This window comes from Acomys russatus, chromosome 15, assembly GCF_903995435.1.
Source record: "Acomys russatus chromosome 15, mAcoRus1.1, whole genome shotgun sequence".
In the NCBI taxonomy this organism is placed as follows: Eukaryota; Metazoa; Chordata; class Mammalia; order Rodentia; family Muridae; genus Acomys; species Acomys russatus.
In genome coordinates, this window is record NC_067151.1 from 7,268,221 (window position 1) to 7,292,482 (window position 24,262).

General features: G+C 45.3%; 1 protein-coding gene across 2 annotated transcripts in view; it reads right to left on the reverse strand.

Annotated features, from left to right (window-relative positions):
- Fndc3b (fibronectin type III domain containing 3B) overlaps positions 1 to 24,262 on the reverse strand; it is a 292,863-nt gene that overhangs the window by 183,882 nt on the left and 84,719 nt on the right. For both annotated transcript variants that reach the window (XM_051156993.1, XM_051156994.1), the window contains exon 3: positions 19,165 to 19,240. In XM_051156993.1, coding sequence (XP_051012950.1) covers positions 19,165 to 19,240 — 76 coding nt within the window. The remainder of the gene's footprint in view (positions 1 to 19,164; positions 19,241 to 24,262) is intronic.

Sequence of the window (24,262 nt, forward strand, 5' to 3'; positions counted from 1 at the left end):
TCCCTCTGAGCTGGAGACTCTAATGGACGATTATCATCCTTGAGAGACAGAACACATAGCCCACCACAGCTCTCCCCCAGAACCAAAAGCAAAGGCAATGAGTGATCTGTTCATTCTTAACTCTTAAACAACATTACAATAGTAGATTAGGGTTAAAACGAAGGCCAAGGGCTCACCTAGCAAGAGGGGTTGGATACTCCATGCAACAAATCAATGAATAAGTAAATGACACACAAATAAATGAATAAATGATTCCAAATGTGAAAATATGGCTACCCTTAATTATTTTAGGCCTATCCTAATTAAAAATCAATAAGTATGTTTAAGTAATAATTTGCTACTGTGTGGCTTAGCATTTAAAACTGAATAAAAATAACGCAGAGCAAACATGATAAAAAACAAAAGCTCTGCCGGTGTGGTGGCTCACGCCTTTAATCCCAGCACTCAGGAGGCAGAGGCAGGTGGATCGATGTGAGTTCAAGGCTAGCCTGGTCTACAAAGTGAGTCTAGGACAGCCAGGGATACACAGAGAAACCCTGTCTCAAAAAACCAAAAAACCAAAACACAAAAACAAAAACAAAAAGCAAAAGCTTAACTTTATTCTTTACAGGTAATGAGTATAGTTTTAGACAGTTCTGTAGACTCCCCAGTCAATCCTGCTGCACACTGTGCATCGGCCATCTGATGGGGGCATGGGGAGTCCTGATTCTTCACTGGCCTTTCCAGTTCCTTCTATGGGACAGCTAGAAGGATGTGACCAATATCAGTAAATGTGGGGGCAGTTTTCCTGCCTTCTGTGCTTAGTATCTCCTCTATAGGTTTTTCTGACTTGTTAGAGGTGAGCTCTGCAGTCTAGAAGATCTAAAGTAAACTACAGTAAGGAGCTGTTGGTGGTACTGAAGATGGTTAAAGCCTTAGGTACAAGAGCCAGCACTGCAAAGCCAGCCCCCAGGTAGGTGGGAGTCACGGAGGGCCAAGTCTTCTCCATCAGATGGTTAACTACAAACTCAGTGATTGCATTCGGTCTGACTCCAGCATGGACCTACCACTACCAGGTCTTCTATAGGAGAACCACCAATGGGGTGTAATTATGTGAAGTAAGGGGTTGAGCACTAGAGAGGCACCCTGCTCAGCTTGGTTTCTGGATCATGGCATATGAAAAGAATAATAGCAGGCTTATGGGAAAGCAGAAGGCCGGCAGTCTCCTTCACTACTGCCCATCCCCCTAACTCCACTTTGGGCTACCACATCAGTGGTAGAAGCTTTGCTTAGAAAAGTTCAACCTTTAGGATCAATGCGAGGAGGGGAAGGAGGCAGGAAGAGGAAGATGGAAAGAAAAAAATGTTTATTTTTTTGAGAGAGAGAGAGAGAGTGAGTGTGTGTGTGTGTGTGTGTGTGTGTGTGTGTGTAAATGTGCATATGAATGTCACAGTTGTGTGTGTGTGGAGGCCATAGGACAACTTGCAAGAGTCAGTTCTCCTCTTTAAAAAAAAAAAAAAGATTTATTTATTTATTATTATGTATACAGTGCTATGCCTGCACGTACTCCTGCACGCCAGAAGAGGGCACCATATCACATTACAGATGGTTGTGAGCCACCATGTGGTGCTGGGAATTGAACTCAGGATCTCTGGAAGAGCAGTCAGTGCTCTTAACCGCTAAGCCATCTCTCCAGCCCCAGTTCTCCTCTTAGGACATGGGTCCCAGGGATCAAACTTAGGCTGTCGGCTGTGGCAGAGTGCACCCACCCCCACTCTTGCCAGCTTTGGTACTTCTTTCGGTATTTCTTCACACTTCACTGGCAGCGCGGGCAGTTCAACACAGGTGCCTTGTGAAGCAACTCTGTACAAGCTGCTTGTAAATGGACTTTTCTTGTTTGTAGGCAAAATAGCACCGACAGGTAAGAGCACTGTTATAAGAGCAATGGCGAAGCCACCGGGTAGGCTACCGAGCACAAGTGAACTTCTTATAGTCTATAATCTGATGAAATACACCTGGAAAGGGTGAGCAAACACTCTATGAGGGAAAGTGCTTTGACCTGGATTTTGATAGGGTTCATTTCCCCATCAAGATCAAACAGATTAATTAACTGCTTTTTAACCAAATGAATTCCAGTTTGCTCTGTAGTGTGAGCACCTCAGAAAAGCTTCAAATGGCGACCGAGCCACTTCTCTGTAGATCTGTGCACAGTTGGGCTCTCCCTCCCTATGTGGGAACAAGAAGACAAAGAAATCTTCCTTTGGTTGGCAGTCTGACACCCTCGGGCCTACCTGCAATCCTCTAGCATATTAATGGAAATTCCTGTGCCCAACCCTTGCCAGCCAACAGAAGGCCACAGCTATCCTTGGGAACAATGATTTGCCTACAACATTCTGCACTCAACCCTAACTTCCAGCTTGCCTTCAACCAATACCAGGATGAACCGCTGCTTGGTAGCTGGAGGGCAGCACTTGGAATGAGCTACACCTAATGCTGGGAACAGAGCTTCTGGGCCAGCCTTGGTCAAACTGCATTTGAGGGAAAAGAAAAACAATTTTAAAGCAAACCAAACAAATGATGCCCTAAGTTCCTTTATGCAAAACAATTGTATTCGTTTATTCAATTGATGATGGGAAAACATATGAAACCAATAAAAAAAGTTTTTAAAAACGTAAGGCCAAGAGATGCAGTAATGTGGCTAAGTGAAGGCTCTGAAGTTTCATTTAAACAAAGAGTCCCCTAAAAAGTCTGTAATGCAGAAATTATCTCATTAACATTACACAAAAGAATGGCCACCCCCCACAGCTGCGGCTTCCTACTCACAGCTGCACTGGAAAAAGAGATGCACCAAGAACATTTGGGGAAAAAAAAAGAGTCTCAAGGCATTTTTCTTCCAGTATGAGTTCAGAAAAAAAAAGAAGGAGGGCCAAGGTAGCACCTCTGCCACTGAGAAAGGAATACCAAACAAGGCTACTGCTCCCCTTCTAGCCAGCACAAAGTATAGCCACTTCTACAATGACAACACAGCATTAAAAAAGAACAAAGATTTGTGTTGAGTCACACATGTGAAAGTTATAAAACATCTTCCTGAAAATGTAATTAGACCAACTACCGCCCATTTCCAATCTCACTCTCCCCATCTCATTACTATTTTTCAAGATTTTGCTGAAAACTTGATGTGCATGTGTGTGTTGCACATACATGGGCAAGTGCATGCTTCCACATGTAGAGCACAGCACAGGCTTGAGTGTTGTTCCTCTGGCACACTCTCCTTCTCTTCCTTTCCTTTCTTTCTTTTTTCTTTTTTTTTTTTTTTTAAAGAGAGGATCTAAAACTAAGGGAGTAGACTAGACTGGCTGGCCAGGAAACCCCAGGGATCAATTTGTCTCTAGCTCCCCAGGCCTGGGATTGCACCATATCTATTTTTCTTTCTTTCTTTCTTTCTTTTTTCTAAACACAGGGTCTCATTCCATAACTCAGGCTAGACTGAAACTCACTATGAAGACCAAGCTGGCCCAGAACCCAGAGAGAGCGGTGTCCTTCTGCCTGTGAGTGCTGGCGTTAGAAATGTGTGTTGCCACAGCTGGCCCAGTCCCTACCTTCTTGTGTGGATTCTAGTCAGGTGCTCTTGCTTGTAAGGCCTTTTACAGGGCTGTTTCCCCAGCCCTGGAATTTGATTTCTACAAACAAGCTTCTGTCGCCTAAGAGAGAGGGTGGTGTGGAGAGCAACAGAGGAAAATGGCTGACAGACAAGAAGTTGGTCATTATGAACCATGTCTGAAGTCTGGCTGTGCAAACCCAGGAACATCGGAGTGGAAGATGCTCTGCCCTCGACAGCCCTGTCTGATGGCCTGCACTGCTCTCCCTCTCAGCCCTCCCTCCTCTCTCTCTCTCTTGACTAGGTACGAATGCACTGCCATTTCCTAGAAAGGTTCCGATTCAATTTCTGTAATGTCTTTCTTTCTTTTTTTGGGGGGGGGGGGAGGCTTCACAATGCTGTCTGTGCGGGGCTGGAACTCACAGAGCTCCTCCTGCCTCTGCCTCTTGAGTGCTAAGATTGCAGGGCGTGCTCCACCATATCCAGCATCTGTCATAATTTCAAAGTACTGATGGCTCTTCCTCGCAAATATTCATCTTCACTGTTTATATGTGTATGTGTGTGAGTTATGTTGATGTGTGTGCATGCATGTGGAGGCCAGAGGTTGACATCAGCTTCTTCCTCAAGATCATTTTCCACCTTTTTATTTTTTAAAGCGTCTCTCACTGAACCTGAAGCTCACTGTATCAGTAAACTTAGCTAGATAGCAATCTTCAGGGAAGAAGTGCACATGCGCGCGCACACACACACACACACAGACACACACAACACACACCCGCCCTCGCACTCCATCTCATGCCCAGTTCTAGAGTGACCTGCGCATTGCTGCATCAGCTTGTCCCAGGAATACTGGGGACCAGAAGCTATGCTCTCATCCTCATGTTTGCACAGCAAGCACCTTAGTGACTGGGCTGTCTCCCCAGTCTCTTCACCTCGAACCCTCCTGCCATGTCGCCTGAACTCCTGAAAACATCGAGATGGTTCTCTGGCCTGAACCACACTATGCCAAAACTGTGCCTGAGAATCTACAAAGCTTTCAGTCTGAGGCCCACAGAAGTCACTGTAATAGTATATGATCCTGCCCAGGCAGTCATCTCACCCGCAAGATGAAAAAACGTGGCTCACACCAGTAGTTTCCCAGTATTGTAGGCTGTGAGCTCGGGAGAGAAATGCCACGGGTCACCACAGGAGCAAGAGAAGCAGGGCAACCTCAGGGCCCCCAACCGTCCAGCTAGACCTTCTACGGGCATCAGGGTGAGAGCAACTGAATAAAAGAGCTCCGTATTAGCTCTCTAAAAACAGAGGAAACCAGACAAAGAATTATCACTGGATTTGTTCAAATAAACATAGTCGAAGGTATTAAAGGCCAGTTGAAACAAAAGGACGTAAAAAGCAGCTAATTGGAAGCTGCTGCCATGCGTGGAGAAGGCACGCCAAGAGACCTGATGAGTCTGCGCGGTTTCTGATTCCTCCACGAGACCTGCGCCTGCGCGGTGTCTGATCCTCCCCTTGAGTTCTGCTAATCAAGACAAACTCCACTTGTTAGCTTTGCTGTGTGTTCATCTACTTTGTTAGCCTTTTCTTTTCTTTTTTTCTCCGGTATCTGTCTGCATACTGTCTGTAGGGAATGCCTGAGCACTCCGACAGACTCCGTCGGCCTCAGCAATGTAGCTTTCTGTGGCATCTCTCGGGGCAGACTGGGTATCACCCCATCCCGGAAGTTCGCTGCTACTGATAAGAACCCCTCCCTAGAGCCGAACAAATCACGGATTCTTGTGGCAGCCTTTACCCCTCTCCAGAGTTTCTCCCTCCTCCTCCCTTCCTATAAGAAAGGTGTCTTTCAAGTCTATCTACAGGGAAACCTGAACAGTTAGGCGCTTTCCTCTCCCTGTTTGCTCCTTGTCCGGCTGGAGACGCCCACCTTCCTGGCTCCCTGCTCAGCACACTGAGATGCTCTGTTCTGCTCAGTGGCAGGAGGCCACGTCAGCAGGAAACGGCATTGGCTGCCAGGTCACATTCAAGGCTGTCTGGAGCAGGGCAGCCCGCAGCCTAGGACAGAGGCCGCCTCTGTGGACTATCTCCAGCCTGGAGAAAGGCAGCCTCGAAACACTACAGTGACAAGAGCTTAAGGGAGACACCAAACACCTTCGTTCTGTCTCCCCATTTCTAAATGCTCCCCAAATAGCTGTAGTTACAGTAATCTCCCCCCCCCCTTCTCAGAGTACACACTGTACTGCTTCCAAATTCATATTTGGAAAAGGCTGCCACAAGCCAAGTCAAACTTCATCGTGGCTTTCTGGCTCCTGAGTGGGACAGAGGAAATTCTACAAGCCCAACCGACCAATCTCAGCAGCCCTGATAGGCATGAGTCAGGGCGGAAAACTTGACCTAAGGGGCTGATGCAGAACAGTGGTCAGTATGGGTCTTTTTTTTTTTTTTTTCCTTCTTCTTCTTCTTCTTCTTTCTTCTGAACTCACACAGTAAATACAGTATACAAAGAAGCTATGTCAGATGCCAGGTGACACCTCACAGGATGGATTCATTACAGGCAGCAAGTAAGCCTGGGTGTTCAAACATCCCGAACCAAGGACAATTCTGCATTCATGAAGCTGCCTCACCAAACGCGAAATCAAACCCATCTGTGCCGACCAACATGATGGAGGCTAGTGTGTGCTAGAAGCAGCAGATGCAGAGGAGAGCAACGTTAGTCTCTGCAAGTTTTAAAACAAAAAGGTTTTACCTATCCTTTGTGTAAAACCACAGAAAAGCCTTGTCTTGAAAAACGAAAGGGTTGACAAAAAGGCTAGCTAAAACAGGGTACAAGAGTAATACTGGCCAGCATGCACACTCACATATACAGTGCACTGAGTGACATTGTGACTATATGCCACGCATCCATACACTTATAAAACAGTAAGACTCCTGGGGCTAGAGAGACGACTCTGTGAATAAACTACCTACTGTGCAAGCATGAGGGCCTGCGTTCAGATCCTTAACATTCACAGAAAAGGCTGGGCTTGCAGTGTATGTCTCCCGCCAGGGCAGGGTGGAAGGGGCATATGCAGCTGTCAATTCCTCAGGCTCTGTGGTTTACTCAATGGGACTCTACCTCAAGAAACAAGGTGGAAAACAAGAAAGGATGTCACCGAGAATATGCCCACGGACACATGACACACGCACATACAAGCTCACAGACACACACGCATGCACACACAAGCACACAGACACACACGCGCACGCACGCACGCACACTCATACACAAGCACACACACACACTTACACACTCACACATGCATATACACTAAGCATTTTGACAGGAGACAGACTGGTGAGAAGCCAAAGCTAACAAAGACCGTCATCGGGTTGTGACTTCTGACCTTCTAGAGTATATGCCAATTTGATGACGTTTCTACACACCAGTCCTATTTCCCCAACGTAATGTCGAAAGAATCAAAAACAATTTCAATTTTCTTTTACTAATACACGCACGTGAAATGGCAATGCAAACACTAAATTAGGAAAAACACATACCAGTGTGTGACTTTTGAGGTCTAACCAAATGTAGGTGAGAAACTGAAAACCAACTAGCTTATTTTGACAGTAAGGAATCGTTTTTCTCCGTTTCTCATCCTCTGCAAGGGAAGCTTACTTCAGGCAATGGCTGGTCAACAGCTGGTCTTCTGTCCTTAATGGTGTAGAAGGGTTGCTTTGGTTTCGTTTGGGTTTTTCAAGATATGGCTTTCTGGACAGTTCTGGTTGTCCTGGAACTTGCTCTGTGGAGCGGGCTGGCCTTCAACTCACAGAGATCTACCTGCCTCTGCTTCCCAAGTGCTGGGGTTAAAGGCATGTGCCACTGCCACCGCCACCACCACCACCACCACCACCCTGCAGTGATGTGTTTTTCAATCAGTGGCATGGTGGATTTGCTGAAACAATTCTACGGAATCAAACAGGAAAGAGACAATGGCGTGTCCTCTTCTACAGACGAGGCACAGATAGCAAACTAATCCAGCCTAAAAACAAGAGTTGACAAGGGGACATATATTCCTCCTCTTGGCACTTAGGAAGGTACCACTTCATGCCACAGTTCTTAAAAGACATAAAAATAAAATCCACTATTTTTTGAGGTACAATGTAAATTAAATATATGTGACAATACTATCTAAAAATACATGTGGGCAGGAGACAGAAAGATGGCTCAGGAGATAGGCACCTGCTGAGCAAGAAACACCAGGATTTGGAGCCCATAACTCACATAAACACCAGCTTCATTACCATGTGTACACCACACACACATGCACGCACACGCACACCCTACACACACATGCATGCACACACATACATACACTCACGCGTGCCCACATCCATGTACAAAGAGAAGAAAATAAAGATAATTTAAAATATAATATCCATATCTACTAGGTACAAATTACATGCAATTTCTCAGACAGTGGGCCTCAGCATTGGGTACTGTCTTGTGTTGTTTTGTGGATTTGTGTGTGTGTGTGTGTGTGTGTATGGGTGTGTGTGTGTGTGTGTATGTGTTTGTGTACACATATGTGGAGGCCAAAGGTGAACATCAGGTGTGATTCTTCAAGAGCCGTCCAGGAATTCTCCTAATAGGCTAGGAAGGCTGGCTGGCCAGTGGGCCCCAGAGAGCTGCCTGTATCCACCTCCCAGGTCTGTCCACCATGCCCACCTTCTACGGGTGATTCAAACCTACAGCTGGAATGGATGGTAAGTGGCATATAGCAGTGAGATGGGGTAGGGTGAGAAAATTGCCGTAAGAAATTGTAGGCTAACTAAAAACTAAACACTGAAGAAAAATACTGGGTTTGCTTTATTTCTGCTACTAGTCCAGGTCAAATACATTAATACAATTTCAGAGAAATTCATTTATTACCAAAAATAGGAGTCTCAAGCAATAACTGAATGCTTCGCTTTCAAATAGAAAAACGCATTTGAGCCTTGAAATCAGCCCACATTAGAATTTATTCAAACTGTAAGATTTTTATGAAAGCAAAAATTTTTAAAGTAGGAGTAGAAAGATAAGTAGGCGATTAGCAGAAAAGGAGAAATCAACCGGCTGGCTCGCTCACTGCAGTGTGGGGAATTGTCCAGGGCCAGTCTGGTCAGGACAGAAGTCAGCCCTGCCTCAGAGGACCCAACTGCCTCTCCTGGGGAGCTACAAGTTTGTGTTTTCTTATTTTTTGTAAAAAAAAGATCTGTTTATTTTGTATATATGAGTGCTCTACCTGCATGTACACTTACATCCCAGAGGAGGCATAAAATCCCAGTTTAGATGGTTATGAGCTACCATATGGTTTCTGGGAATTGAACTCAGGACCTTTGGAAGAGCAGACAGTGCTCTTAGCCACTGAGCCATCTCTCCGGCCCTTGTGTTTTCTTATTTAAAAGGAAGGAGAAAATTACAACTATAATCAACTGATTTTTATGGCATGAGTTCAAGCCCAATGACCTTTGATGTAAATCTGTCTTTTAAAAAAAACCGGCACAAAGCAGAGAAAATGGAAGGTCCACAGTTAGCAAGATTTGTGGCGATAAAGGGAAATCGCCTGGCTGCTTCGCTTTCCTGCTGAACCACTTCCTCTCTCTCATCCATATGGTTTCCAAAGCTGCTTTTCAGCACTCTGGCTCCAATTCTATAGACTCTAATTTTCCCTCAGTCTATCCTCTAGTGAATTACTTGCCTGCTGATTGCTCCGGAGAGCACCGAGAAGCAGGTAGAACGCACCTGTTGTTCTCTGGTTACATCTGAGCTGGAGGCTGGCATTTTCTGAGTTTCTGAAAAATGTTAATTGCAGATACCAGCATGGCAGGTACAATAAGAAGTCGAAAAATGATCAATAAACTCCAATCAAAAAGCAGCCAGAAAACATCCCCCACCCCTTCCCCTACACACACCCTGCTTCACCACTCCCACCCCGACCCCCACCACTGAGCTCATCTGACTGGGGACTCTCCTTGGTGGGTTGACTATTGTACACAGCTGCGCTGGAAATAAACAAGTTGAGCCTGAAACAGGTCGTTAAAAGTAGGCCCAGGAGTCTACATTTCTACAATGGCCCTCTGTCTACTTCCCGTGATCCATGCTACCCCAGAGCCCCTCCCGTTAACCAGCCCCTTACAGGCTGCTCCCTGCAGCCAGTGCTCTGAGATGCAGGGTCCTGCCTCTTCTCACTTCCTTTCCTCCTACTTTTATGCACGAACCCTTTCCTGTTTCTTTAGACAAGTTTCCATGTTAGACCGCCTACTTTTGAGTCTCCCCTCTGGGGGTTTCCTGAACTGTGACCAGCTGGTTGAAACCTGTACTTGCTTCTTACAAACCTTCGGATTGTGTTTCATATCTGTTATACATTTCCTATTTCAGAAATCTCAAAATACTAGGGTTTAAAATATCATTTCTAATCCTATTTATTCTCATTAATAAAAGTGGGAACTGAGGCAGAGAAAAAAAGTACATCTCCAAAGGAACAAATGAACTAAACAGACTGAACAACAAAGCCTTCCAAACCTGAATCCTGGTTCAAACCTCAGTTTGCTAGAACGAAATAAAATAAGAGAAAGGAAGAATTCAGACACACAAAACAGAAAGCAAGTCTTAAGAAATCGGGGTGTGCATGAGTGTAGTAAGGCATGTGTGTGTGTGTGTGTGTGTCTGAGTGTGCAGGTGCATGCAAGTACACACATGCATGTGTGAGCATGCGGAGGCCAGAGGTTGACACTGAATGTTTTCCTTATTAGTTCTTTAAGATTTGGTCTTCTTTTTATTTATCTATATGTGTGAGAGATTGCGGAGGGAGGGGCGGTACCCATGAAGGCACGGAGAGGGTATCACATGGCCTGAAGCTGGAGTTACAATTGCTTGTGGGTGTCCCAACAAGGGTTCTAGGAGCTATAAACTCTCTAGCCTTCCGTAAAAACAGCAAGCACTGTTTTAACTGCTGAGCCGTCTCTCGTGCCCCTACCTTAGTTTTGAGACACGGTCTCTCATGAATCTGAGGCTTACCAATTGATTAGCCTGACTTGACAGTGAGGTCCAGGGAGCCATCTCTGTTGGCCTCTCAGTGCTGGGATTTTATGTGTGTGCATGTACCCGCAAGCCTGGCTTTCCTATTTCAAATTGCAAATACAGGAGTAAAATGTTTTATATTTTTTAAAAAATTAAGCAAAAGTACAAGCCGTGTAGGTAACTATGACAGACAGCTGGGTAATGTGGTGCTGTTTGCTCTTCTGAGCCACCTGACACGGGAGGATCTGTGACATTTAAGCACTCCGAACAACAGTGCCACCATCAGAGGTGACATTTTAATTGCTGGCTAGCAAGCCTGAGTAGCAGGAGGGTTCGGAAGGTGCGCTTCTGTGGTGTAATTTTTCGGCACATCGTTTTGAAGTGTTAGGGCTAAAATGTGAAAGCATCAAAACAGATCCCCGTAACTCAAGTGTGTTCTCGGTAATGACGTAGCGCATGGAGCAGTGACAGTGAAAAGCTGTTCAGCGCCTACTCATGACCTGGAGTTCAAACGCCCTCATTTCTGGTGGTCTCACTGTTACTCAAAAGCTGTTTTCTTTTTTCTTTTCTTTCTCACGGGAAGTGCACGTGATGTGAGTGCTTGCAAGTGCTCCTGTTCACAGGTGTGTGGCACGCAACGTGAGGAAGCCAGGGGTGTTTCCTCTGTCACTCTTCACCTCAATTTTTTGAGACAGTGGCTCTCATTGAACCTGGAGTTCACCGATACTGTACAATCTGCAACAAACTTCCTTTTAATACTTTTTTATTTTTAATTACACACACATACACACACACACACACACACACACACACACACACACACACACACACACACGGAGGCACACCATGTAGGTATATGAACATCAGCTCCCTGGACAGGCCAGATGAGAATGTCACATTCCCAATAGATGGACTTATAATCAGTGTGATCCGTTTGCATGGCTGCTGGGACTGAGAATTTGGTACCTGCTGACCCATCTCTCCAGGCCCCACGAAGAGGTTTCTAAGGCAGGCAATATCACTTCAGAACCTTCCCAATTACTCCTTACTGTAATTTTCATTGTCAACACTGGGTCCATCTATTAGAGTATTTCCAGACAGGGTCCTCTAAGGGAAGACTCACCCTAAATGTGGATAAAAAGAAGAAAGCAGGCCGAACCCCAGCACTGTCTGCTGACTGCAGGTGCATTATAACCAACCTCAACACTCCCCTGCTACAACTTCCTGCCATGGCATTGATGGACTTCCAACCGTTCTCATGGTATGAGCCAACATAAACTCCTCTTTCCTTAAATGGCTTTTGTGACATGTGTAAGGAAAACACAATGCACTGCCCTTCGGTTATACAAGAACAAGGCATATTAAATTAAATAAAGATGTCAGGAACTATAAGAGGGCTGGAGAGATGGTTCAGCAGTTAAGAGCACAGACTGCTCTTCCAGAAGTCCTGAGTTCAATTCCCTGCAACCACAAGGTGGCTCACAGCCATCTATAATGTGATCTGATGTCCTCTTCTGGCCTGCAGATGTACATGCAGGCAGAACATTGTATACATAATAATAAACAAGTTAATCTTAAAAAAAACAAAAAACAAAAAACTCTAAGAGTTGATGCCAATACCTATGGATGAGGGGCACACTGGAAAAAAAAAAAAAAAAAAAAAAGCTGCTTTCTCAGGTGTAATAAGAGGTTCTAAAAGCCTGTGTGTAGATGGCTGCCCAGGCTTTCTGTGAGACTGAACAGCTATGTGAGGAAAAAAGAGCAACACCCAAGGCTCCAAGAAGAGTTACTTTGCATGGGGACAACAGTGGGCTTGCTGTGCACCACACAAGCCTGTAGTTGCGCAGTGTGCACGTGCCTGTGAAGCGCCAGAAGGAAGCTGTCAGCAGGTGCCATCATTAGCAAGTGCAGAGAAGCGAGCCTATTGTAAACAAGCAGAGAATCGGAGGCTGGACCTTCACTTCATTTCCACAGTTGGACAGTAAGTCACTCCCAACAATACATCATACAGATATTTTACAAAAACAATTAACACTGTCTATATTACTAGATAATAATGATGACAATGATGATGACAACCATGGTGATATGTCAATAGTCATGACCTGATCATAGCACTTATAACCAATTCTCTCACTATCCTGTCAGAGAGTCACAGTCACTGGCCACATGTTCAGCCAATAGGCACTAGGTATCTCCACTGGGAGGGACTCAACATCTGCCAGGGAAGGTATCAGGCGCTGGAACCCAGTCCTGGGGTATCACTCAGTCCCCATGTTGCAACATGGAGCAACATGCACAATCATCTCTCTTGTCGCCCAGTCCACACACTGGACTAGCTGCTCTGCATCCCTTGGCATGTGCCAGCCATGAGAGGAAACCCTGTTAGTGAGTTTTCAGCTGCAAAGCAGAAAGCCAGTTGCTCTGCAGGAGGGTATCAATCAGGTCAGCATATGGGAGGCATGTGGCAAGGACAGCTATGCATGAGCCACTCCATGTTTAGACACGAGACTCCATGAAGTATAAAATAAAGCTAGGAAGCATCTCAGGGATACGGTGTGCTTCAACACTGAAGCTGGGTTTTTCTATTTCATGAGAATATACACATCTAAGACAGAAGAAGAAAGAAGGAGGAGGAAGAGAAAGAAGAAGAAGAAGAGGAAGAGGAAGAAGAAAGAAGAGGAGGAGGAGGAAGAAGAACTAGAAAAGCAAACCCACAAACAAGTCAAAGAATAATTTGTCATGAAGCTGGCATTTAAGTCGCGTGAGTTATGACGGTACAGCGGGGAGGTAGAGTATTGACCTGGCTCCCTTGAGCGTGGGTCTGATACCCACTGTAGCCCATTCTTCAGAGAGCTCAGCTCATCTTGGCTTGGACTCTCCCTGGAGGAATGAACACATTCTCATGAATGACAGGTCTAGGCCATTCAGAAAGATGGCAAGGCATTGGGGCTAGCCTAGGAAAAGGTCCTACGTGTTTCAATGGAAAGATTTTCAGATCACAGAATACTTCAGCTGATTAGAAATCCCTTACCAAGAAGTAGCTCTCATGTTGAAAACTGGGCCCCTCCACCTAACCCTAGATAGAATCATTTCTAATACGGGGTACTTCACAAATAGTGAAATACCACCAAATAATCGATTCTATACTCAACATAATGAAATAGGTGGAAGTACTAGATATACTCGGGCTCCACGTTCAACCCAAAAATGTGGGTTCAGGCGGGCCCAGACAGTGGTCACTTTTAAAGCACTAAAGGGAGGTTGTTCTCTTTCTTGGATTTGAAGTCAGTCGGAGAACAGTATCTTGTTCTTGCAGTTTATATTTAAGAAGTGGAAATTATAGTCTGGCCAGCTTGTGAAACCCAGCTATATACTGTATAGTAGGAGGCAACCTGCCTTCCTTGGAACACCATGAAGTTGTTGGGGAGAGTGACAGCCACTGTTTCCATCCATCCAAATCTAACAACAACACGGAAAGGACAAGATGGTTTTCAAGAACACTGAGCAGCCTGTGCCATTCTGCGTGCGGCATCACATGCTGGGGGAAGGGGACAAATGAGGAAATTCAACATGAATTCCTCTCAGTGGTGTCATTCACAGAGCCACAGAGTAGAAGGCAGTGTCCATCAATAACACAGTCCCCACACTCTCCGCTCGAGGAGGAGAATGACACAGAGCTAGGAAGGGCTAAGGCAGGAAGAACAAGAGAGAATAAAAGTTGCACACTGTATGGGAGTCAACACCTCAATATCTTGGTGTAGCTCTAGTTATGTCTCGTGTGTCCTTCCACGTGCCGCTGTCATTTCAGAGCCTTGATCCACTTAACACAAGGGAGCTGAATAATGCTGCTGTAAGAAGAGACGGGAGTTATTCTGGGCCAAATCGTTAGCCATGGGGTGCCTTTAGATAGTGTATTTATAAAAAAAAAATAATGTTTTTCAAGAAATTCAATCTGGTTTTGCTCAAATTGTCATGATATTCACCTATTTTTTTCAGGTCTTAAAAACATTTTTTTTTAAAAAGCATCATTAACAGAGGGTCACTGTGACAGTTCTTCCAAATTTAAGAATGTTGGTCAATGGCAGAGTGCTTATGTAAAGTAATAGATTCAAGGCCCAATCCCCATAGACATGGGGGCGGGGCTGGAGGGGGGGAAGGTGCAGGAGAGAGGCAAAGAAGAAACACACAGGAGTGATTAAGGATGAGGAAGAAGTGACTCAATATTTCTTCTCTGAAGCAACAGAGTAGCTTCAAGTATCAGTGTGACTGAAATCTTAAAATTCTGGGGAGATTTCTGAGAGCGCGGAGGGCTTGTTAACTCACATCAGTAAGCTCCTCGCTAAGGTGGCCAAATGTAAAGGAATCACACTTGGCACAGCAGACTAGCGTGAGTCTGCTGGGGAGCCAAGCTGCCCCACTGGCAGCAGGGCGGAGGGCACTGCTTCCTGTCTCTGCTGACTTCCTACTCTAACCCAAGGGCTAGAGAAAGGTTCCTTCCCAAACCAGCGTGCCAGCGTGGGAGGTGCTCCCTCCACCTGCTCCTCCCCAGCCCAGAGCAAAGGCAAGGTGGACAGGCAGTGCTCCAGAAGGCCTCTAGGAACAGACAGGCCTGAGGCCTTCCGGGAGGCAGGGTGTTTGCTTTGGCAGGAGGATTCCTCCACAGAGAGCAGAGAAATGGCCCAGATAAAGCGATGGCATGTGTGGACGGGAAGGAAGGTTTATCCTGCCAGCGCCCCGGCTCAGACAGGGACACGAAAATAACAAGGCCTGTACTGGCCTCTATTAATCCCTGACTGTAAGCAGAGGCCAGAATTCATATTGATTACTAAGACCTGTTCTTCTACAATTCTGTCTGGCCAAAGAAGGAAGAATCTTTGGTCCCTGCCGTACCAGGCACAGTACAGGCTCCAAGTGACTGAAACACTGTGCTCTTTCGTTGATGGCTCCTCCAACACTTAATGATTCATATTCCAGAGAAACTATTAAGAAATACTCCATCAGAAATGAATCTGCTTTCACAGCATATTGTATGTTTCCTATGTTTTTCTTCCTTCATTATCACCAAGAACATTCTCATAAAAACAAATTTTTTTCCAAAGCCACCATATTCTTCAACATTCATCTGCTCTCAACTTCCAAGCTGCTGTGTAATGGCATCATGCTGAGCTTCTGGGGTCTTCTTCAGTGACACCATTATGACGTACAGTGAAAGTCATGTGGCAAACCAATTAAAGAACAAACAAAAGCGCTGACCGCAGCATGACTTCAAAGTTTCCAGAAAGGGCCAGCAAGCTAGTCTAGTGTTTTCATCACTAAGAAGCACAGAGGTCCACACTCAATCCTCGAACCCACATCGAAAAGCAAGGCGCTATAGTACACACTTGAAAGCCCAGTGTTAGGAGAAGATCTTAGCTCCCTGGGGCTTATCTGAAAGACAGTCTAGCCTACTAGGCAAGCTCCCAGGATGACAAGGTGAAGAGTGCCTGCAGAGCACCGAGCTTGTCCTATTGCCTCTCAACAGTCACACACATAGCCACATGTACCCACAGCCACCCACAGGAATAAGTAAACGCACACGCACTCACGGGTGATGGGAAAACTGTCCCTCCTTGTTCCCAGTACATTGTTACTGTACCCCTCCTTTCTCGGTAATGAGAGAAAAGAGTCCCAACTTGGAACCCAAGTCTAATCGTGAGACCGGAAAAAAGAATTTCAGTTCTAACCAATATTTCGCCTTCACATCATGTGTTTGTCCTGAACCAATAGGTGCATCATGGTTCCGCTAGCAAGGTGACAGTCTTCAGCTCTGCAAAGTGGCTCTGCCTTATCCTGCCCCAAGTCCTTCTCCTCCTAGATAACCCTTGTAACATGCCTGACAGAAAACCATAAGGCAGGACGATGAAGAAGTCAGGTTACAGAGTTGGCCTCACCAGGGATGACAAGCCGACTTCGGCGATCTCAGGACAGCAGCTCTCGGAATATGAAGCAGCGGCCATGGGCCTCCACTTCCTCAAGTGTCTGCCATACTCACTAAAGGAGACTGTGCACAGTACAGCCCAAGAATGGAATAAACGTCACAGCGACAGGTACGAAGTCACAGTGAATGGAAGGAAACGTTAACACCCTGTGCCAGAAGTTACGATGGACAGCCAGTCCCCACATCCGACATGGGGCGGGGCGGGGGGGGGGGGCGGGACAGTTCATGGTGGCACTCGAGTGAAGGCTGTTGACGTTTCTGCCTGGGTGCACGCCTGAGCTGCCTTAGAGCTGGACGTGGGGGAGGCTTAGGGTTCCGCCTAGCAGCAACTTTCCTTCCAGTTTCTACAGGCACAGAGCTGCCCTGCCCTCCCCCAAACCCTAGCACAGCATGTGGTTCCTGCAATTAACTGGGCCAGGGACCACCATGCCTCAAAGGCAGATAACAGTAGAGTCAGGACTCCGGTGAAGAGCAAAGACTAGGAAGGCTGAGGTGACCAAAGATAAACAGACTCCATCCTGCTGCTTCTGTCAGAGGCATTTCTAACTCGCTGGGAGGGTGTTCCTATCACTTGTCGCCAAGAAGCATCATGACTAAACACAAAGGTCCCTTTGTACAGAGCAATATACTTGCAGTGCAGCCCTTGGAGTGCACCAGTTACTGACATGGACTCAGACTCTTTCAGGAAAAGGTCAACCCCATGAATATGCATGTGCATGTCTGTGCACAAACACTACACAGACACATTCACATCCACACAACATGCATTCCTCTGAAATACACTACAAGGATCTACGGCCAGCCATACAGCAATTTGCTTTTACATTCTCAGTGGTGAGGTGGACGCTGGCGCTCTGAAGCTTCACGGGGCTCCAGTGCTAACCAAAACCAGAAAGTCAACTGCTCTGTTGTTTACTTGAGATGGAATTTCACTGTAGCCCAGGCTGGCCTTAAGTTCTCACTATGTAGCTGGGGATGACCTTATCTCCAGAACTTCCTGGCTCCACCTCCCAACTTGGGCGATTCTAAACTGCTTCTTCCTGAACTGAAAACCTCACTCCAAGCAGCGAGTTTCCATAGATCTCCTAGTGTGATAACCAAAAAAGAGTGACTTGGAGATTTTCAACTGCAGACAAGGACCATTCCTGACGGTGCAGTATGCAGGGAAAAGATCCTACACCCCACACCATCCCCAAATGTTTAGCTCTCTTCTCTCTTCCTTGACCTGAAGTTTCATCCTACTTTTTGTCAATGAAGACTAAGTCTATAATGCTAAAAATAATTCCAACAGCAACGGCTAGAGAAGTACAGTCAGCAAAAAGTCATTTATAAAATCATTAAATTAGTCCAGTTTCAGTCCTATTAAAATTCATTAGGCTTAAATCTTTAACATATGCTCAGTTTTTAAGATGCAAATTATTGTTCTTACAGATCCTAGGCAGTCTTGAATGACAAAGCAGTCTGCTGTTTTCTCACAATAAAATACAAAAGACGGCGGTTTCTAGGAAGCCCTTTGCAGTAGAGCAAAACTGACATGCATTTCCTCTCACTGATATGTGTTGGTAAACATGGTAATAAGTCTTCTGATTAGATTGCAGTCTAATCAATAGCCTAACACTGGCCTCAACTGCACCGCAATTTACTTTGTCCCACAATCCCAGTCACTAACAAGAACTGTCCATGACTTACACCTTCCAACACCGCAATGCTCACAGACCAGGTGCAGGTCTGACGTCACCATTCCAACACAGACCTCCACAGGGACAGACGCCTGAGACAGCTCTTTCCAGAGACCCCTTGAGGGAGGTGTCTTTCAAAGCCCAGCAGGAGCCAGGGCCATCCTAGGCATAGTGCTTTAAGACCAGTCTCCACAGTGTCTCACTCTTATGTGGAACTTGTTTAGGGACAAGATTGACAGTATTCTGGATTCTGTAAAAAGTGTATTAAGGTAAGCCTTTTGGAGATCCTAGGAGGAGCCATTGACGTGTGCAAAAGGGATGAGCCATCAGTGATAAACACTGCTTGGCAGCTGCCACCTATATCCCTGACCATGATGCCCCTTCTGAAGTGGACGGGAGGGACTTCTGACTCACTCTTACCTTCAAGTTAGTCACTCTAAGGAAGCCAGCTGCCCTGCAGGTCCCCCACCACATCTGCACAGAGAGGCCCATGTAACAAGGAAGTGGGAAATGTTCTGCCAGTAGCCTTTCAAAACCAAATGTCACTAACAACCATCTGAGTGTCCCTGGATGTATTCCTAGCCCTGTGAGAGGACTAAGAGGAGGCTGCAGCGAAGCCTCTCCCTGGTCCACAGAGCCAGAGGTGATGACTGTGCTGTACTGAGCCAGGCAGCAATGGGTAGCTCACAGGTATCCAATACAAAAGACTGCTGAAATTGTATTGTGAGAATGTGAAGAGAACCACCATTTATATTTGACACCATATGACAGAAAAAACAAAGAGAAGATATATTTGCTTCTCGAAAACTGTGTGCAAACACAAGGGAGAAACTTACTTCCCTCATAATGAAGAGGAAATCCTTTAATTAGAATGTTTACCAAGAAGCTTCCTTACCTTGGATGCACTGCAGTGTCCCATCCTCAGCTCTTATGGTAAAGGTCTCACCTGGGTTAACTTGAACAAGAATAACCTGTGAGAAAATGGAGACTTCCAGTTAAACCAACACACTGGGCATCCTGACTCCTTCCTAATCAGAGGTTCTGGACTGGGCAGGAAGCACATGACACCAAATCTTGTATCAGCACAAAATCAGCAAATACAGGAATGTGCCTAGTGTACTGTCCCATATTGTTTATATAATATAACTTAAAAACTCGACTGTACTACACTTTTTATTTGGAAAACACAATATCCTTTTCTCTTTCATGAGTTTAAACACCAACTTAAATTAGAAAAACAACACACACAGAACTTTACAAAGAAAAGCTTCTCAATAAATAAATATTTAACCTACCACTATTGGTAGATGTGACTATATTAAGGAACAATAGGAGGCAATTATAAAATTAAAGAGGTTAGAAAAGAATATCTGCATGTAAACCCTAAAGTAATAATAAATAAAGCTCAGCAAACACTCCTGTTTCAATATAAAACCTAGAATTAGTGTTTTCTTCACGTACACAGAGATTTAATATTAAGATACCTTTCAAAACACAAATTGTGAGGCAACTGTGAAGCAAGCTCCCTTCAACTGCTTTAGCTGAATTTAGTTCTAATCAAAGGATAACAAAAGGGAAATTGCCGGTTTAAAACTAAGTATTTAACTGCAGCTGACTGACAGCAGGGAGAAGACCAGGCCTGTCTGCAGACAAGATGCACTGCCCTTCCTCCCGGTCCCTGCAACTATCACCCGAGTACCTCTAAGCACATGGCCTCTTCTCGAGAGCACACACGGCCTCTTCCCGAGAGATCTGTCCTCCACACACAATTGTGCTTCTGCTAAGAGCTAGCATCCACTCCTTTCTAGAACTCATAACTGCAATTAACTAATTACATCAGTCCTTGTTTTTAGTGGCCATTTCCTTCTTTAGCTGAGGAGCATAAGGCTAAGATCTGACTGTCTAACCCCCCAAGCCTGACAGTACTTTTACTAATGGCAGGAAAACTGCCTCACGACATCATTTTAGCTCAAGAATCAATATTATATAAGATTAGAGACTGGAGAGACAGCTCAGTGTTTAAGACCTTACTGTTTTTGCTGAGGGACCTAAGTTCAGTTCCCAGCACCCACATAGTGGTTGGTAACCTCCTGCAACTCCACTCCCAGGGGGTCCAACACCCTTTTCTTGCCTGTGGACACATGTGGCACAATACACTCACGCAGGACCACACACAAACACATAAATTAAAAAATAATTTTTAAAAGAGCTCCTGAGATGCAATTTAGATACCAACTTCTTTATCTGCTTTGTAACACTATCAGATCAAAGTCATGTCCTTTATAGTATAAATCTTTTAACATCCACATATTTTTTTCCAAATACTAACTCACAGCAGGGGATACTGCTGAGGCATAAATTTTATTTAATTAAGAGATGCATTCACTGAAGAACCATCAGCATCACTCAGGGGAAAGTAGTCTAAGCCCCATCCCAGATGCTTTACATTATGTGTGGGGGAGACAAAATGCTTCCCCCCCCCCCCCCCCGCCACACACACACACAATAACTGTGATAATAATCCTTCAGGCTTCCTCGGTCCATTTCTCACCAATGTGAAGATGTCGAGCCATTTTAAGAACTGAAAAGGAAATCCCTTTAGATCTCCAGAGTGATTAAAGCATCCCCATAGCCGTCGCCAGCCGGAGGTCTTAGTCATCCCTTTAACACGGAAATCGTCTGAGTCAGCTTTGTTTTTACATAAACATGCATCACAGCGCTATTACACTACGCCCAGGAAAACAGTACTTCAATAAAGAAGGGGGGGAAACGAACCCAAGGGGGGAGGGACAGCGAATGTACTTGGAAGGAAGGCGAAAGGGGGAATATTAGGGAGGGAGGCCTAAGTGGGGAGAGGGATGGGAAGATGAAGACCATGGAGGGATGGAAAGATGGACACAGTAAGGATGATAAAGAAAGCCATGTGGAAATCTAGAACTTTATAAGCTTCCTAAATTTTTGTTTATATAAAAGAGTTTAATTGGAGTTTACCTCAGAAGCACAGGTTGACAAATAAAAACTCAGTGTTGGGTGTGAGGTAATCTCCCCTGGAATTGTTGGACAGGGCTCCCCACCTCAGAACAATACAAGCTACTGCCATTGCTCTGGATTGCCCACTACATGGTTCAGACCCTATTGCTAAAGACACCACAAACTCTGGTCACAGAACACAGAGAAATCAAGTTGGTACTGCCTCAAAAGCTTCGTCACTGCCGGCGAACTCTCATAGTACCACAAGATGCAGTCCATATCAGCTGCTGGAGGGGAACGGTCATCACCAGTCTTGCTGAACCATGAAGCCAGTGACATACAGTGACAACTAGCATGACAAAACAGATATGCCCATTGCTGCAACACTGGTACAAATGTCATCCGAGTAACCAACCACATCCTAATTTGGAAATTATTTGTCTTGCCTGGGACTTTCCATAATGCTGCTGGGTTGTATTCTCAGGACCATGGCTGATGACTGTATAGAAGAAGAGAGGGCATGAATCTGAGGTTGTCAAAGAAAACCAAGGAGGCAGAGTCTGGGTGTCCACTGACTTTTTTCTCTGCCCTAACTCTGCTGGCATACATTATAAGCTTATCCTTAAGAGGTTTAAACCTAAAGTAGATTATTTTGATTCCACTAAAGTTTGTCTAAGGACTTATCAAAATACAACTATCAATTTCTTTTTTAAAAATACTTTTATTTTTGCAACTTTTAAAATGTTATTTTATGTGCGTTGGTGTGACGGTGTCAGCACCATTGCATCTAGAGTTACAGACAGTTGCTCTTAAGTGCTGAGCCATCTCCCCAGGCCCTTTGTCAGACTTCTATACATTACAATGTATTTGATCACATTCATCCCTCACTAACTCCTCCCAGACCCACTGATCACTTCCCTCCCCCCCCAAGAATATACTGTGCTGCCCAACTACTAATGGGTGTGAGAGCATCCATACACTGGAGGATGCTCATCATACCAGAGGCCACAGGCTCCTCTAACTGCCATTGGCTATCACTAGTTCTTCAACTAGAGGGACACAGTGAGCCTCTCCTCCTTTTAGGCGAAAATGTTCACTGGCTTGATCTTGTCTAGACATCCACAGCTGCTGTGAGCACATGAGTGTGGTTCTGCCATGACCAAAAGATGCTGTGTCAGTCCGGTCCTCCCTGACCTCGGCTTGTAGAATCTTGTTGCCCCATCATCTAGCATGGGCCCCAAACCTTGGGAGAAAGAAGTGTGATAGTGGTCCCACTTACATACAGAGACTTACAGTCTACATCTTGAATGGTTGTGAGCTTGCTCATCAAAATTTCTCTGATGAGGTCTGCACAGTAATCTGTAAAGAGGGCTTTTTGATACTATGTCCATTTAGTGAAATACAGTAGTAGATTCTCCCCTTGGGAAGCCTCTCAACTAAGGATTCTTGGTCAGAATTTATAGTATCAGACATGTATTTGCTAATGGACTAAACCTCACTCCTCCTGGACAACTCCAAAAACATATACTGTCTTCTCCCACACAATTTTCAGCAATGGCCCTGAAAATACCACCCAGCGATATTACGGAACGTCCCAGGCAAGAAAAAGGATTTCTGAATTGATGTCACACTCTCGGCCTACAACACTACGTGAAAAGAGTCTGTGACAGTCTTCTGTATTCAAAGCACAGTCTGGAAGCACCCACCTCCTCCAAAGTCTATGTGTGAAGTGTGCATGCCTTGTACACACACACACACACACACACACACACACACACACACACACACCAGCTTTTACAGTTCAATTCCTAATCCATTCTACCTCATTTCTTCAAAGAGAAAGATGATAGATAAATAGCTTTTAAGCACCATACCAACACACCTCTCATCAAATGTTTAGTCCATGCAATTTTCACTGCTGCTAAGTTGCTATGGAAACCAGATTGTAATCTATCAAGCTACCTTAGAAATAGCAATCTGTCTTCTCATAAGCGCAAAAGTCACAACTGGAACAAACTAGACCAAACAGGTATTTTTAGGAAAAAGCATTTTATTTTACTGGGAGAGACTGACCACTGCGCCTCGGTCACTGTCAATGACAGAGATAAAAATAAACCTTTGACGCAGCAGTCCAGCGGCCTGTCCTGACAACAGGCATGAATGAGCCGCCAGCACCAGGCTTTGCATCACACAGCCTGGAGGGGCGTGAGTCACATCCTGGCAGATGGAGGGCACTGAAACTTCTGTACCATGCAAGTCCGTTCTCCTCTGCCTCTTCCCATCACTGCCCTCCCCACAACATAGCTGCTATGAGTTCCCTTTAGTACACCATGTCCACTGAGCAAAATATAGTAGTAGATTCACCCCTGGCCAGCCTCTCAGCCGCATCAATTTCTGTTCAATCACTGGCCAATTTCTGCTTTTCAAAGTCAACATTAAAACAAATTCATGATGTGCTATCCCTTGTCAAATTGGAAAAAAGAAGGATCTTAATCCCAGATTTTTCTTTCCCAGAGATACGGACACAGAGCCAAGCTGTCCCAGCAGGAAGCAGACCTGCTTTCAAACGTCAAGCTAGCTTACGTCATCAGATCTGCTTCAGCTGAGCCAAGAAGCCTGAATGAAGTGAGCATGAGGCAGGTGAGCGAGGTGTAAGGAAAGAAACTGACCACTCTACCCAATGTGGAAGCAGCAGAAAACAGGACTCAGAATACAACTGGGCCAAAGTAAATGCAGCAGCACTCGAGAAACAAGTGCTTTGCCTGAGGACAGGCTGGAGCCAGGTACTGCAGCTTTCTTTTATGGGGTAACCCTCAATCCAACTGTTCCTTACTCATTAGAAAATAAAAGGGACCGCAAGTAGCCAAGGCTAGCCCTAGGCAATTCTGTCCTACAGGCTAGCTCCTGTTACATCTCAGATGAAGAACAGCATCAGAAGGAGGCAAACTGCTTTGGGTTTGGGGACAACCACGTCTCTATAGCCAAGTTCCAGGCTTGCTGGGCTACATTGGGAGACTCTGCCT